The 15,665-nt window shown below is 67.7% G+C and overlaps 1 protein-coding gene across 2 annotated transcripts; it reads left to right on the top strand.

Annotated features, from left to right (window-relative positions):
• The first annotated feature begins 857 nt into the window (after positions 1–857).
• On the top strand, positions 858–14,844 carry NCAN (neurocan). Of its 2 annotated transcripts, none has more exons than XM_066983875.1 (15): positions 858–1,001; positions 5,888–5,967; positions 6,973–7,374; positions 7,838–8,012; positions 8,088–8,215; positions 8,330–8,623; positions 8,709–9,749; positions 9,850–10,947; positions 11,514–11,630; positions 11,737–11,850; positions 12,031–12,189; positions 12,405–12,487; positions 12,587–12,731; positions 13,604–13,786; positions 13,895–14,844. In XM_066983875.1, the coding sequence occupies exons 2-15, from the start codon at positions 5,895–5,897 to the stop codon at positions 14,158–14,160; spliced, it is 4,278 nt and encodes a 1,425-aa protein (XP_066839976.1). In that variant the 5' UTR covers positions 858–1,001; positions 5,888–5,894; the 3' UTR covers positions 14,161–14,844. The 2 variants fall into 2 exon arrangements, with proteins under 2 accessions (XP_066839976.1, XP_066839977.1); XM_066983876.1 differs by having other exon boundaries at positions 13,891–14,844.
• The last annotated feature ends 821 nt before the right edge of the window (positions 14,845–15,665 follow it).

Below are 15,665 nucleotides of genomic sequence, written 5' to 3'. Positions count from 1 at the left end.
CCCCCCCCAGCTCGGTGACAGTTTTCCCCTATGTTGGGGGTGACTTCTGGCATCGCAGCTTCCGAGCGTCTCTCCCGCTGTATCGAGGCTTTTCCCAGGCTTTGTCCGCCCTCAGCACCTTCCTTCCTGCATCCTCAGCATCCTCAGCATCTCCCACCCGACGTGGGGCCGTACAGGGGTGCGGGGGGGGCTGGAAGGTGCTGGATGCAGCCTGCACAGCTTGGCAGGGATTTAAGGGGGGGGGCAGGGAAAGTGCCCTTCATCTGGACCCCCCCCGAAAAAAATGCCCAGAGCCAGCCGGTCCCCGTGCAGGGCTGGGGTGGGGTGCGCCGCACGTGGGAAGGGGGCTTCGGGGCCGAGCAGCGATTTTGGGGTGCAGAGGGGCCCGAGGATGCCCCCCGCTTTACCACCACCCTAAAACCCACCGGGTGCCGGCACAGGGATGCCGGGGGTGCAGTGCCAGGGGGGCGAAACGGTGTGGGGGCGAGGGGGGGGGCAGAGGTCCAGGGGTGCTCCCCATCACTGGGACCCCCCCCCAAACCCTCTCCATCCTCGGCGGCGGGGGCTGCGCTGCGGCGCCGGGGGGGCGGCTCCGCTCTCGGGGGAGGGGGCGGCCCCTCGGGGGGGGGGTGGGGGGGCGGCCCCGGTTTGGGGGGGTGGGGGGGGGGAGGCGGAGACGCATGCGCGGCCGCCCCTCGCCCTGCGCCCGGCAGCGCGGCGGGGCGCGGAGCGGGCGCGGGGTTCGGCGCCGCTGCGGGCAGGTGCGGGCGGGCGGCACCGGCGGCACCGGCGGGGGGGCCGCGCCTGCCGCCAGCCGCGATTGGCCCGGCCCGGCCCGGCTCGGCCCCCTCCGGGGGACCCCGACCCGCTGCCCCCCCATCCCCCCCGCCCCCCACCTCCCTCTCCGCTCCCCGCTTTTAAGCCCCCGGTGCCGGCGGGGAGCTCGGTGCGAGGCTCCTCCGGCGGCGATGACCCCCTGCGCGCCGTGAGCACGGCCCCAGGTACGTGCGGCACCGGCACCGGCATCGGTACGGCACGGTACCGGCATCGGTATCGGTATCGGTACCGGTACCGGCACCGGCACCGCCCGCGCCGCGCCCCCGCTGCGGTGCCCGGTGCCGCGCGGTGGGAGCGCACCGGGATGGGGACGGGGACGGGGACGGTGGCACCGCTGGGGGGACGGGAGGGACGGATCCGGGCTGGGGACACGGGGGGGACAAGGCGGCTGTCACGGCTCGGGGGTGCGGGCACCGGGCTGGGGACAACGGGTTTGGGGTGGGGGGACACCGGGGTGGGAAGGGATGGGGGGTGCTGGAGAGGGGGCGCGGTGTGACAGGGGGTTGGGGACATTGGGGAGGGGGACACTGGGGAGGGGGACACTGGGGAGGGGGGGGACACCAGCTGGGGGGCAGCAGGAGTGGGGCTTGGGGGACAATAGGGCCGGCACCACTGGGATTGTGGGGACGCCACTGGGACACCAGCGTGGGGGGACGCTGGGGACAGCAGGACACGGGGACCAGGGCTCTGAGGCTGGGGACACCGGTGCTGACAGGGGCTTGGGGACACCAGGGCTGGGGGCCACCAGCACGGAGGCCAGTAGGACAGGCAGGGCTGGAGGATGCTGGCAGCGAGGTGGTGGCGGAGAGAGGAGACAAGGGACAACGGGGAGGGTGGCAGGTGCTGGCAGCTGGGGGTCCCCTCCCTGTGGTGCTGGACCCGGTGCGCCGTGGTCTCCTCCCCTGCCCGGTCCCTGTTGGTGCCACCGGGGTTTCCTCATCAGGGAGGGAGCCGGAAAGTTTCTGGACGCGGTGTCCCCAGTGTCCCCCCCCAAGCTGCTGGGGACCAGGCAGGGCTGGTGTCACAGCAGGGGCTCGGCACCGTGGGCAGGATGAGGCCCAGCCCGCATCCGCCAGCTGCACGGCGAGGCTGGGATGGCCAGCGGGATGCCGGGAAGGATGGATGCGTGCGTGGGGACCAGCGAGGGCTTTGGGGTGCTCGGGGGCTCCCCAGGAGCCCGGCACACCCGGTGTTCCGTGGGCAGGAAGGTGCTGGAGGCTCAGCTCTGGGCCAGGCCCGCTGGCCGCATCCTGCACCCTCCAGCCTCCCTGCTTTTGGGTGGGCTCTGGTGCCGCTTTTGGGGCCGCTTGCCGGTGTGCAGCCGAGCCCGCTATGGGGCCGGGGTTTGCCGTGACTCCACATGGGTTTTGGGGCTCCTGCTACGGGTGCTCAGCCTCCCAGGGAGAGACAAAAAGCCGGGGGGGGGGGGGGTGGGAAAAAAATAATAATAAAAATAAGAGCGAAATCTAAAATAAAGGCTGCAGACTGTCTGCCTAATAAAAATCGCACCCAGCAAAGGGCCCATATTGGCCAGGATCACAGTTTGCCGAGGTGCTAATTTATTCTCGCAGGCTGGGGGGGAGCGGGAGCATCACGTTGCCTGCGAGATGTGACGGCAGCGCGGTTTGCAGAATTCCTTTGTTGTGGGCAGAGAGGAGGGGACGCGGAGCCAGCCCCGCTGCCGGGCTCCTGCCGTGGCCGCGCAGCCCTGCGGGGGCCCTGGGTGCTCGCCCCCACCCCGCCAGGAGGGATGTGGGGACATGGGGGTGCAGGGGGCAGGATCGGCCCCGCGGTGTGGTGACGACCCGGGTGGCCGGGTGCCGAATGCTCCGTGGTGCCCTGATGGTGCTGGGGACCACGGTGACCCGTGGGGACAGCAGAGGTCACAGCGCCAGCACCCCGGCTGCAGGTGGCGCGGGGCTGGGGGCACCCCCAGGGCTGGGGGGTCCCCAAAGCTGGGGGCGCCCCCGTCCTGCTGCAGCCCATGGGGGTGGCAGTGTCCCTGAGCCCGTGTCCCCCCCAGCGTCCCCTCTGCTCCGCAGGGACCCCGAGGTCCGCAGACCCCCGGCTGCCCCCTGCCCAGCCCCGCGGCTCGGGGCGGGACGAGAAAATGCCCCAAAAGTGGCAGGGTCAGCCCGGCACCCGGTGGCCTGGGAGGAATTAAGCTAGGTTTCAGCTGAAGCTCATCACCAGCCCCGGCTTTGCATATTCATGAGGCGGATGAATTATTCATGTGGTGACAGCTAGTGACAGATGTGAAAATGTTCGCCCGGCTTGGGGGGGCGGCTTTGCACCGGCGTTATTTTAAATTTCTCTCATCTGCCGCTCCTTTGGCTTTTGCCCCGGTTTGCGGCAGGTGCCGGGCCGCGTAGGGCACGGGGACGCTTCCCTTGTCCCCGAGAGGGCCCAGCCACGTGGCGCCACGAGTGTCACCGTGCCATGAGCCCGTGGCATCGCCCCGACTGCGGCCACCCGCAGCGCCCGCACCGCTCAGCCCGCGGGGACGCGGTGGCACGGCCGCTGCTGCCTCTCGGTGCCACCCTCCGTGCCTTGGTGTCACCGCCAGCTGTGGCCGAGGACAGCGCGGTGACACCCAGCTGAACCCACGGCCCCCGGGCCAAATCCTGCCCCAGTGGCCGTGCTGGAGCTGGCTGGGGGTTAGTGGATCGGGAGGAGGTGGGAGGGAGGGAGACGGCCCCGTAATTGACGAGGTGCCGGGGATGCTGCCTGGATGCGGTCCCTGAGCTGGGGACATCATAATGGGGAGAAAATTAATTTGGGGAGGGGGAATGTTGGCTGTGCCCAGGCTCTGCTTTGTCCCCGGTGTCCCTGATGTCCCCTCTCCCGGGGGATCCCAGCAGGGCACGTGGTGGGGGCTGCGCACAGAGCTGGCACCGGCAGGGCTGGAGGCTGCGCTGCCTCTTCCCCTGACCTTGGGATCAACTTTTCGGGCTGGCGCTGGCTGAGAGCAGTGGCAGCCACGGGGCCTGGGGACACGGCGGGGTCCTCCCTTTGTCTTCCTGCTTGGAGCAGAGTCACAGTGCCAGCGGGACACGGTCCCCATGCGCTTGAAGGGCAGGGGTGGCAGCGGCCAGCTGGGGCCGTGCGCCCTGGCGGCGGGCTGGGGTCCCCAGGGAGGCAGCGGGTGCTGACGTCCACTCCCAGCACCGTGCCGCCACTGCTGCGAAAGCAAAACCTGCAGAAACGCTGATGTCAGGGCCGCTGACAGCCAGGCAGCCCCTTCGCCGCCGCGTGCACGGCGCCCTGCACCCGCTGCTGCCAGCCCGGGGACGGCCGCGGGAGCACGGTGCCATCCGTCTGCCCGTCCAGGCGCGGCGGGCGGCTGCGCATCCAAAGAGCAACTTCCATGTTTAACATTTAAATAAAATATTGAATGTTTACCCAGCGGCGTGGGCCGCGTTTGCTCAGCGAGGACCCGTCTCCAGCACAGCGGCTCTGGGTAAACAGCGCAGAGCTTAGCGGAGTATTTATACGATGGCACGTGGACGCCACTCGTCGGGCTCTCCCCCGGGTCCCTTCGGCTCCGGATCCGTGCGGCCACCCCGGCGTGGCCTGGAAGCTGCAGGGATGAGTGTCGAGGGAAGTGAAAAGGGAAAACAGGGGCGAAAAGACCAAAAAAATGGACTGTGGGGGATTCGAAGCCCAGGGATGTGTGTGAGTGCAGTGCTTGGGTTGGCACTTCTACCCCAGTGCTTCATCTCCTGGGCACCCCCAACCCTGCAGCCAGCACCCACGTCCTGCACCCACCGCTCCATCCCCACCCCGGGGTCCCCGTCCCGCACCCGGCACCGAGGGTTTGTGCTGGGAGAGCTGAGGAAGGCAGGATTTGCATTTCAATGGGGAGGAGCTGGAAACCCCAGCGCCTGGGCATGCCAAGTCACTTAGGTCTTTTTTTTTCTGTAGTGGGAAATCAGGGAAAAGTTGAGTGCCGGTTTCCATCGGGGCTGGGGAAGCGGCAGCGGGGCCGGGATTTCGCTGGGATTTCCTTCCCGGAGAGCGAAACCCCCCCCAGGCCTTAAGTCCCGCTGCTCTCTGAGCATCCCAGAGCATCTCGGGGGAGCCGCCGCTGTCCCCGACTTTGCAGCGAGCCGCAGAGGCCGTCCCCGGCCGCATCCTTCCCTCCTGCAGATACGTTAAGGCACGGTGCGGAGCCACGCTGGGGGCCAGGCGACCCCCTCGCCTTTTATTAGCTGCAGGTTTCGGAGGCAGAAAGACCCCCAGAGCTGTGCTAAAGGGAAGGGGCAGCTGCTGGGACTGCAAATGCTTTCTTCTGTAGAACAGGTGAAATAAAACCCAGCTCTGTGCCCCCCCAAAAGGCCGTTTTCCAGCGCTGAACGCGGGGGGTCTCCTTTTTTTCTTGCCGTTTCGCTCTTTATTTCTATTTTTGTCCCATAAAAGCAGAAGGGACAGGGGGAGGAATCAAGGGCTGGAAAATGGAGCATCGGGGAGCGGGGAAGCCGCGGGCTGAGCCGAAAGCCGCAGCTCAGGAGGGTCGAGGGGCCGTGTCCCCAAAACCAGGCGGTCCCCATCCCGGCCAGGGGACGGGGCAGGGCCGTGCCAGAGGTTGGTGTCAGAGCTGGGGGGGGGGGGTGCTGAGCATCCCTCCCAGACCAGGGACCGAATGATTTAGAAAACACTGATCGTTGCTGCAGTGAAGCAGATGGATGGGAGCTTTTCGGCGAGTGGCGTTGCTGGTTTTATGCTCCACACCGGCTCCGGCAGCCGGAGGCGTCCGCTGCATGTTAATGGGGCCGCATCCTGCACGGCCAGGCTGGGGGGAGCCTACAGGACCCCAGGGCTTACCCGTGCCCCCGTAGCGGAGGCGCAGCCATGTCACCGTGGGTGGCACCGGCAGCGAAACCAAACTCTCCCCAGGCTCATGCTCTCCTGCTAACGGAGCTCATCCTGCTCCTCCCCGCGCCTCCCGGGGGGCCGGTGTCACCGCGGCCCTGCGGCGGTTCAGGGACCGATGGCGTGCCGCCGGGCAAACAGGGGGAGCGGCGAGAATCCGACCCCGCTCTCGTTGCAGGTCAAGGATGGTCCAGGTGATGGGGGATGCCGGCTACTGGATCCTGCTCGGGCTCTCCCTGCTCCCCATCGCCGTGCTGGGTAAGTGGCACCCGGGGGACAGATCCTGTCCCCCCCCCCCTCCCAGCTGCGAGCAGGGGCAGCAGCTTGTGGGCGAAGAGCAAGGAGCTGTCGCCTGCCGGCGGCGCGAAGTAGCTGGGGATAATTAGCCAATAAGAGGAAACAGACACAAATAATGAACTACCAGCACTAATGAATAGTTAGGGCGAAGAACAACCGGCTCCAGGAGGGGGCTGGGTCTGCAAGCTCCGTCGGTGCCGCGCGATGCCCTGGCCCCGCAGTGGGATAAAACGCAGAAGCTGGAGGGGCCGGCAGGGGATTAGCGAGGGAAAAGCCCCCCCAGGCGGCCGTGATCCCCCCCTCGTGCCGAGCGAGACTTTAAACCCTTAATCCTGTTGGCTCAGCACCCCCCCTCCGCCGAGCTGTCCCCCACGGGTGGCTTTGCTGCGTCTCTGGGGCCGGATCCTTTCTGCCCACCCCGTGTCCCCATCCCGCATGGCAGGGGCACGGTGACGTCCTGCTCCTGGGGTGCTTTAGGACCCCTGGAACCCCTAAGGAGTGAGAGGCTCGGGGTGAAGCTCTGTGGCTGCGATGGAGTGGGAATAGGGTGGGGGAAGGCGCCCGGGGGGGTCCCGCACCGGGATTAGTGGCCGTCCCCAGCCAGCTTGGCTCTGCGGGGAGCATCCGCCACCGTCCCCGCTGCGGGCAGGGAGAGCAGCTCTTGGGGCTTTCCAAGAGTTATGGGATTTGTGGGAGAGTGCCCGGGGAGGGCAGGATTACTGCGGGAGGAGGAGGAGGAGGAGGTCTTCATCGCTGCCACACTTTATCCCAGCTCAGGGGTGGGTGGCTTTCTCCCAGTGGGGTCGGGTGCCACCGAATCGCAGGGCAGGGATGGGACAAGACCCTACAATGCCCTCCCGCCCCCTCAGTTCCCCCCACGCTATGGACAAACCCCCCAGCAGCCCCAGAGCCCTGCGGGAGCTCGTGCTGCCCATCCCCCTGGTATCTGGGCGCCTCTCCCCGCAGGCTCCCAGGACGATGGGAAGGTGATCCACATCAACCGGGTGCAGCACCAGGCTGTGCGCGCGGGGCTGGGGGAGCCCGTGGCCCTGCCCTGCCTCTTCCTGCTCCAGCCCTCCGCCTCGCTGGGGCCCAACGAGCCCCCAGACCCTCCCCGTGTCAAATGGAGCAAGGTGCGCTCGGCCACGGGCCAGAGGGAGGACGTCCCCATCCTGGTGGCCAAGGACAACGCGGTGAAGGTGGTGAAAGCCTACGAGGGCCGGGTGTCGCTGCCCGGCTACCCCCGCGACCGCTACAACGCCACGCTGCTGCTGCGCGCCGCCCGCGCCAGCGACGCGGGGCTGTACCGCTGCGAGGTGGTGGCCGGCATCGACGATGAGCAGGACCTGCTGCCCCTCGAGGTGACGGGTGAGCCGTGGGGCATCGTGCTTGTGCGAGCCGTGCGAGCCGTGCACACCACGTGCACCGTGCGCACCGTGCGCCCTGCACAAGCTGTGCACCCTGCGTCCCCTGTGCAAGCCATGCAAGCCAAGCACACCGTGCAAGCCCTGTGCCCCGTACAAGCCCCGTACCCCACACCCGTACCCTGTACACTCCGTGCCCCTCGTGTGAGCCATGCGTGCCATGCACCCTATGCAAGCTGTGCGCCCCATGTGCCCTACGCAAGCCCCGTACCCCACACAAACCCTGTACCCCACACAAGCCGTGCACACCCTACGAGCCGTGCACCCGCTATAAGCCATGCATCCCATCCAAGCCACGCAGCCCCTGTGCCCTGCACCCCTTCTGCAAGCTGTGCGCCTTATGCACCCAGTGCAAGCCACACACACCGTGCACCCTATACGAGCCGTGCCATCCGCTCTCCTTCCAGGCGTCGTCTTCCACTACCGCCCGGCGGGGGAGCGCTACGCGCTGACCTTTGCCGCTGCCCAGCGCGCCTGCCTGGACAACTCGGCCGTCATCGCCTCACCCCAGCACCTCCAGGCCGCCTTCGAGGACGGCTATGACAACTGCGACGCCGGCTGGCTGGCTGACCAGAGCGTGCGGTAAGCGCGTGGTGTGGGTACCCCTTGTCGTGGGCACCCACGGAGCTGAGCACCCCCCGCGCCCCTCTCCCGCAGGTATCCCATCACGCTGTCCCGGCCCGGCTGCTACGGGGACCGCAACAGCCTCCCCGGCGTCCGCAGCTACGGCCAGAGGGACCCTGGCGAAGCGTACGATGTCTACTGCTACGCACGGGAGCTGCAAGGCAAGCAGCACCGCGGCGGTGGGCACGCGCCGACGCCTGGGGACATCCCTTGGCGTGCTCGGTGCCACCCTTGGGGATGGTGACGGCTTTCCGACGAGCTCCGCTCTCTTGCAGGGAAGGTGTTTTACGCCACGGCGCCGGGGCGGTTCACCTTGCAGGGGGCCCGGAGGCACTGCCGGGCCCGGGGGGCTTCATTGGCCACCACTGGGCAGCTCTACCTGGCCTGGCGCGATGGCCTGGACCAGTGCGACCCCGGCTGGCTGGCGGACGGCAGCGTCCGCTACCCCATCAGGGTCCCGCGCAGGAAATGCGGCGGCGAGGCCTCGGGCGTCAGGACCCTCTACCAGTTCCCCAACCGCACCGGCTTCCCCCAGCCCGCCTCCAAGTTTGATGCTTACTGCTACAAAGGTAACGGAGACGGGCTGTGGTGCCACCACCGGGTCCCCACTCGTGTCCCAGGCACCCGGCCCACCCCCGGTCCTCCTCCCCACAGCGGACACGCTGGATGCCGGTGATTCCGCCGCAGCGCACGCGGGGCAGAAGGAGCAGGAGCTGCCCACGCCCGACCCGCCGGGCAGCGACAACGTGCTGGTGGAGCACGAGGAGGAGCGTGAGGACCCGGCCACGTCTGGGGACACCCCACGCGTCGGCCTCCTGCCGCAGCCGGGGGCTGCGGGGCCGGGGGAGGATGAGGATGAGCAGCTGCGGGCGGTGAGCAGCAGCGTGGCAGCGTGGCGCGGTGACATCCCCGGGGCCAACGGCACGGCCCTGCCGCCAGCCACCACCTCCTCGCCGGCGTGGCCCCACGAGGACGAAGCCCTCAACGTGGTGGACCAGGAGCCTGTGAGCACCCGGCAGGATCCGGCCAGCAGCAGCCCAGCACCGCCTGTGCAAGAAGCCCCCGGCCCTGAGGAGCCCCCGGTTGCCCTGCTGCCGCAGTCCCAAAGCCCAGCCCAGGAGGTCACCAGCTCACCGACAGCACCGCCTGGCTTGGGGACAGTCCCTGGCACGGCAGCAGAGACCCCCAGCACCCTGCTGGGCAGCTCACGTGCCCCCAAAAGGAGCAGCTATGCTGGGCTGAATGGGCGCTACTTCCAGCTGCAGCGGCAGAGCCGGGACCCCCCAGTGGCTGAGGACCCCCCGGTGACTGGGGACCCACCAGCGTCTGGAGACCCCCCAGTGTCTGGGGACCCCCCAGTGGCTGGGGACCCCACAGTGGCTGGGGATCCCACAGTGGCTGGGGATCCCACAGTGGCTGGGGACCCCACAGTGGCTGGGGATCCCCCAGTGGCTGGGGACCCCACAGTAGCTGGGGATCCCACAGTGGCTGGGGACCCCATGGTGTCTGGGGACCCTACGGTGGCCGGGGACCCAGTGGGGACAGTCACCCACGCCCCCTTCCTGGCCCTGGAGGTGAAGGGGGCTGCAGCCAACGCGGTGGAGACGTGGAGCATCGCCCACACCGGTGCTGAGAGTCCCCCTGGGGGGGGTCCCTACCCGCTCTCCAACGAGGTGGAGGATGAGATCGGCCACAGTAAGTGATGCTTGGGGTGGGGGGTGTGTGGTGGTGGTGGTAGCAGTGGCATTGGAGTGCTCCAGCCCAGGGGACCCCCACCTTGTGCCATCTCTTGCAGAGCTGCTGGCACCAGCCACTGCCCCGGTGCCCCCGTCACCGAGGGATTCTCCTCAGTGGAGCCCCCGCACGGCCCCGCGTGGTCCCGGGGGGGCTGCACGGCCGTCCCTGCCACCGTCACCACCCACCCCCGTGGCTCCCCATGGTGCTTCCGACCACCAGGATGTCATCGCAGTGGGGGCACCACCCCGTGGCCCCAGCGCCCGCGGTGACTCCCCCTGGCTGCCTGCGGATGCCACCGAGGACTTCTCTGGGGACACCCCTCCCAAGGAGGACGGCGACCCCGTCCCACCACGGCCCCCGCTGCCCCCAGCCCCGCTGGTGGCCGATTTCCCCGAAACGTCCCCGCAGCCCGGCGGTGATGGCAGCGGGGCCCTGGGGGAAGGCTCACTGGAGAGGCAGAGGAAGGCAGTGACCTTCCTCCACCTGCCCATGGGGGTCCCTGGCACCACGGTGGCGGCTTCTCCCCATCCCCATCAGGGTGGGCTGAGCCCCACAGCTCCCCAGGGGGCACCCGAAATGGGGGCTGAGCCTGGCCACGAGCACCCAGCCGGGTACGGGGATGCGGGGACAGGGACAGCTGAGCCGAGGGACGAAGCAGCCGTCACCCCCGTGGCACGGGACGTCCCCTCGCCTTCACCCACGGCCGGCGAGGTGACCCCACGGGCTGGCTCCGAGTGGCCGGCGGAGGGCACGGGGGAGGCAGAGGACGGCTCCACGGGTGCCCCACGACCTGTGAGCCCCACGGCGCCGGAGCTGGAGGGAGCCGAGCATCTCCTGCACCCCCCGGCCCCCCGGCAGCCCCCCAGCCCCAGCGAGGAGGACACCTCAGGGGAGGCGAAGAGGGAAGACCCCCCCACCCTGGCCAGCCGCCCCTCAGCTCCCACTGACGCACCCTGGCCGTCACCCACCGCCCCCCACCCGTGGGTGCCGGAGGTGCCCGGCTCCCCGAGCGCAGAGCCGCTCTTTGAGCCATCCACAACGGGGGGGCCCGGGGGAGCCCCGCTGCTGGATGCCGACAGCGGGAGCGGCGAGGAGCCCTTGCTGGAGGAGAGGGAGCTGCTGGCTTGGACGGGCACCGGCAACACCAGCCGGCACGGTGAGCGCGGTGCCACGGGGTTGGGGTGCTGGGGACGCTGGGCACGGTGCAGACCCGTGGGGTCGGGTTCAAAGCGGAGGTTTTATCCAAGGCAGAGGGCTCGTCGGGGACTTCGGTGCTCGCTTTGTGCCTGTGACAGGTTCAGCGCGTCGCCAGGGTTTCTCAAAGCGAGCCGAGCTATTAACGCGAGCCAGGAAAGCGTCCTCCTAAATATTTAATATTTGCAGTTGCTGATAATAATAATAGCTAGCGAGGCAGCTCCCAGCAGAGGGGGTTGAGCATACACAGACTTTTGGTGTCTGGGGAAAGAAAAAAAAAAGTAACAAATATACGTGAGATTTAGAGCCACTGAGAGGCAGAAAAGTCGCCATGGTCCTCGTGCCAAGGCCCTGGGGCAGGACCAGGACTGGGTTTGTGTTGTCCCCACGTTGCCAGCAAGGAGCTGGGGCTGGTGTCGGGGCTGGGTGGGCGTCCCAGTGCGTGGCGCAGCATGATGGGGGCAATGGGGTGGGTAGGGGCGAAGCACCGGGGTGCCCCCCGTGACGGCACCTGCTCCTGCCCCGCAGCCCCGGCCGACCCGTGCCAGAACAACCCGTGCCTGCACGGCGGGACCTGCCACGCCAACGGCTCCGTCTGCAGCTGCAGCTGCGCCCAGGGCTTCACCGGGGAGAACTGCGAGATCGGTGAGCACGCCCGCGTGCCGTGCCCATGCTGCCGGTGGGGCTGGCGTGGGCAGGAGGGTGCCAGGGGGGGTCTCGGCGCGCCCACAGCCCCCCGCCATCCCCGCAGACATCGACGACTGCCTGTCGAGCCCCTGCCAGAACGGCGGCACCTGCATCGACGAGGTCAACTCCTTCGTCTGCCTCTGCCTGCCCAGCTACGGGGGCAGCCGCTGCGAGAAAGGTGGGGAGAGAGGCACGGGGCAGCCCCCTTGTCCCCCCCGAGGGCAGCATCACTGGCCAAATCCAGCCTCTGCCCCTCCGGGGCAGGACCCGGGAGCCTCCCCCGCAGCGGGGAGCGTCTCCGTGCATCCCGGGGCGCTGGGGGCTGGCCCCAGTCCCCAGTGTCCCCATGTCCCCGCAGACACGGAGGGCTGCGACCACAACTGGCACAAGTTCCAGGGCCACTGCTACCGCTACTTCGCCCGCCGGCGCTCCTGGGAGGACGCGGAGCGGGACTGCCGCCGCCGCGCTGGGCACCTCACCAGCATCCACTCGCAGGAGGAGCACGGCTTCATCAACAGTACGGGCTTGGGGAGGGGGATGGGACGCGGGGGGGGTCCTCATGTCCCTCCTGCACTGGCAGGAGGATCCCATCACTCTCCAGCCACGAATCCTGCAGCCCAGAAGGCTCCTGCTCCTGGAGCTTTCCAGGCACCGGCACCCCTGGGTGCTCCTCACCTCCATGGATGCGGGTGTTGGTGGTTGGGGACCCCCCCCTCACCCCTCTCTCACCAGGTTTCGGGCACGAGAACACCTGGATCGGGCTCAATGACAGGATCGTGGAGCAGGACTTCCAGTGGACCGACAACACCGGCTTGGTGAGGCCCGCGGGGGTGGCTCCTGCTGGGGCGCAGGGTGCAGGGCGCGGGGTGCGGGTGCTCTCACCCCCCCCCCCCCCCCGCCTCGTTTCCCACCAGCAATACGAGAACTGGCGGGAGAACCAACCCGACAATTTCTTCGCGGGCGGCGAGGACTGCGTGGTGCTGGTGTCCCACGAGATCGGCAAGTGGAACGACGTGCCCTGCAACTACAACCTGCCCTACATCTGCAAGAAAGGCACAGGTACAAGAAAGGCGGGATGGGGACAGCCCCAGGGCCCACCCCCAGGGTCCCCCCATCCCCATCCCAGCATCCCCGTCCTTCATCCTCATCCCATGGCCCCCATCATCCCCATCCTTCATCCCCATCCCATGGCTCCCAGCATCCCCATCCCCATCCCCATCCAGCATCCCCATCCCAACATCCCCATCCCATGGCCCCCATCATCCCCATCCTTCATCCCCATCCCATGGCTCCCAGCATCCCCATCCCCATCCCCATCCCAACATCCCCATCCTTCATCCCCATCCCATGGCTCCCAGCATCCCCATCCCCATCCCAGCATCCCCATCCCACATCCCCATTCCACATCCTCATCCCATGGCGCCCATCATCCCCATCCTTCATCCCCACCCTGCAGCCTCCAGGCACCTCCTCATCCTCAGGAAACCTCTCCCAGCCCCTCACCAAGGAAAACTCGAGCAGCTCCCCTTAATCTCCATTATATCTTTTTTTTCCCCACGGTTAATTCTTCCCTCTCCACTTTAATTTGCTTAATTTGCCGCCATTAAAACTATTAAGTTCTCATTCCTTATCTTGAAAGTTATATTAACCTCCAGCTGTTCGTTGTGAGCCGGAGGAGCGCGCCTCCCTCTCCCGCCGGCCGCGCGTAACGATGTGCTCGCCCCGATAAGGCCGTTAATTACCTATGTAAATCCTCGGGAACACCTTGCTGCAAATCTGGCAGAGGAACCTCTCGATGGATGGGCTCTGTAACGAAGCCACCGCCGCCGCTCGGCCTCGCGGAACCGGCGGCGTGTGTAGGGTGCCCGCACGTCCCCTCCCGGTGCTGGGGTCCGGGTGGTGGCTGATGGGGTCTGTGTCCCCCCCCCCAGTGCTGTGCGGGCCCCCGCCGGAGGTGGAGAACGCCTTCGCCGTGGGGAAGAAGAAGGAGAAGTACAGCATCCACTCGAGCGTGCGCTACCAGTGCGAGGAGGGCTTCACCCAGCGCCACATCCCCACCATCAAGTGCCACAGCAACGGCAAGTGGGACCGGCCCAAAATCCTCTGCACAAAACGTTAGTGGGGACCTTGGGGGGGCGGGAGGGGGGGTCCGGGAACGGTGCGTGGGTCTGGGGGGCTCCCTGACCCCCCCGGACCCCCGCTCTTTGCCCCCCGTTAGCCAGGCGGTCGCACCGGGCGCGGCGGCACCACCGGCACCGCCACAGCCACCCCCACCACCAGCACCACCACCACAAACCCCGCAAGGAGCGGCGAAAACACCGCAAGCACCTCCGGCTGGACTGGATGGAGGAGGGCCACTACTTCTAGAGCCGGGGGGGGAGCAGCAAGCACAAGGGCCCCCGCGGGCGCCCCAGGACCAGCCGTCTCTGGGATGGGACGCGGTGACGTTTCCCGACCCCCTTCCCTCCCACCCACCCCTCTTTTATAACCCCCCTTTGCTTTAGCTCCTAGGATGCCCGGCCCCGTAGGGAATAGGATCGGGCGGGGGCGGCAGCGTGTGCGTCCCCAGCCCTCCCCGCATGCCCCACGCTCAGTCCTCGATCCCGTGGTGCCGTGCCCGCACCCCGGGGTCGAGCCCCCAGCCCCGCACGGGGACCCCCAAATCCCCGTGGAGCCCTGGGGGGGCTGTTCTGCAGCTGGCTGATTGCCCCTGCTGGGGTCTGGTCCCCTCCAGGTTTTGGGGGGGGTCACGCAGCAGCCCCCCACCCATCACCCCGACTGCCCTTGGCCATCGCATCCCCTTGGATGGCTCCAGTTTTTTAACAGCCTCCCCGTCTTCCTGCCCCAGCCGGTGTCCTCAGCGCCCCGGTCCTGCCCGCGGGGCGTCCCCAAACCCGGCACGGGGTCCCCGTTCCTGCCCTGCCCTGGCTCGTGGGGCTACCCCGCACCAGGGCCCTCCCGGCTGGTTTTGGGGTTGGATTTTCCCTTTTCCGTTCATTGTCGGTTCCCCGTTGGAGTTGGCGTGTGTGTGTGTACGGCGCTTTCTGATCTCTGCTGTTTGCGACGTGACTGCCGTGTCCCGTTCCCCTTCTCCCCCTCTCCTCCTCCGTGGCATTTCTGACTCTCTGCGTTTCTGTACTGCTGGACATTTTAATAAATTTTTTTAACAGTTCAGTGGCCCCAACCCTGCGCTTTCCTGGGCTCCCGGCGGAGCGGGGACCCGGGGACGGTCCCTCCGCAGAGGAGGCTTGACTTGGCCGGGACCCGGCGCACGGTAACGGCGCTCTCCATCTGGTTCCTTTTGCCACCCCTAAATTAATTTTAAGCAAACACAATCCTTTTCCGCCGGCTCCTTTTGCCAGCCCCGCTCATGAATCACGCCGGTGGTGAGCCTGATGAATTCATCGGGGCACTGCCTGCGTTAGCCACGGGTGCAGGGGCTGTGTCACCGCCCCGGCTGCCATCCGTCAGCGGGTGACAGCCATCACCTGGGGCTCCGGTGGCCCCCGGCCCCGTGCTCCCCTCCTGGGGGTCCCGGTGGCCAGGAGTGTCACCTCCCGGCAGCTATTTATTATCATCGGTGCTGGGAGGCCGTAAAGGTGATGGATGGACTGTGCTCAGCTGGGCCCGGCGCAGAGGAAGCCCCATGCGGCTGCTGAGCCCCCTCTGGCATGGGGGACCACAGGGTCCCCGTCCCCTGCCCGTGCCTTGCTGTCCCCGCAGGGGCTCACGGGTTGCTGCCGGCACCGTGGTGCCTTGAAACCGCTCCCCCTGCTCACCTGGGACTGGTCCCAATAAATCCGTAGGGATGCCACAGCTGGGACGCTCCTGGGGAAGCCCCAAAGCGTGCTCAGCTCCAGCTGGGAGGAGGGAGTGGTGGCGCCAGGGTCAGTGGGGCTTTGAATATGGACAGAAATCAGGAGCAGTGCCCGGCCAGGCAGGTGGGAGCGTGGGGTGAGCGCGGTCCCACGGCTCAGAGCATCCCAGGTTCCT

The sequence above is a fragment of the Anser cygnoides genome, chromosome 27, assembly GCF_040182565.1.
Source record: "Anser cygnoides isolate HZ-2024a breed goose chromosome 27, Taihu_goose_T2T_genome, whole genome shotgun sequence".
NCBI lineage: Eukaryota > Metazoa > Chordata > Aves > Anseriformes > Anatidae > Anser > Anser cygnoides.
This window is presented reverse-complemented; position numbering and strand designations above follow the sequence as displayed.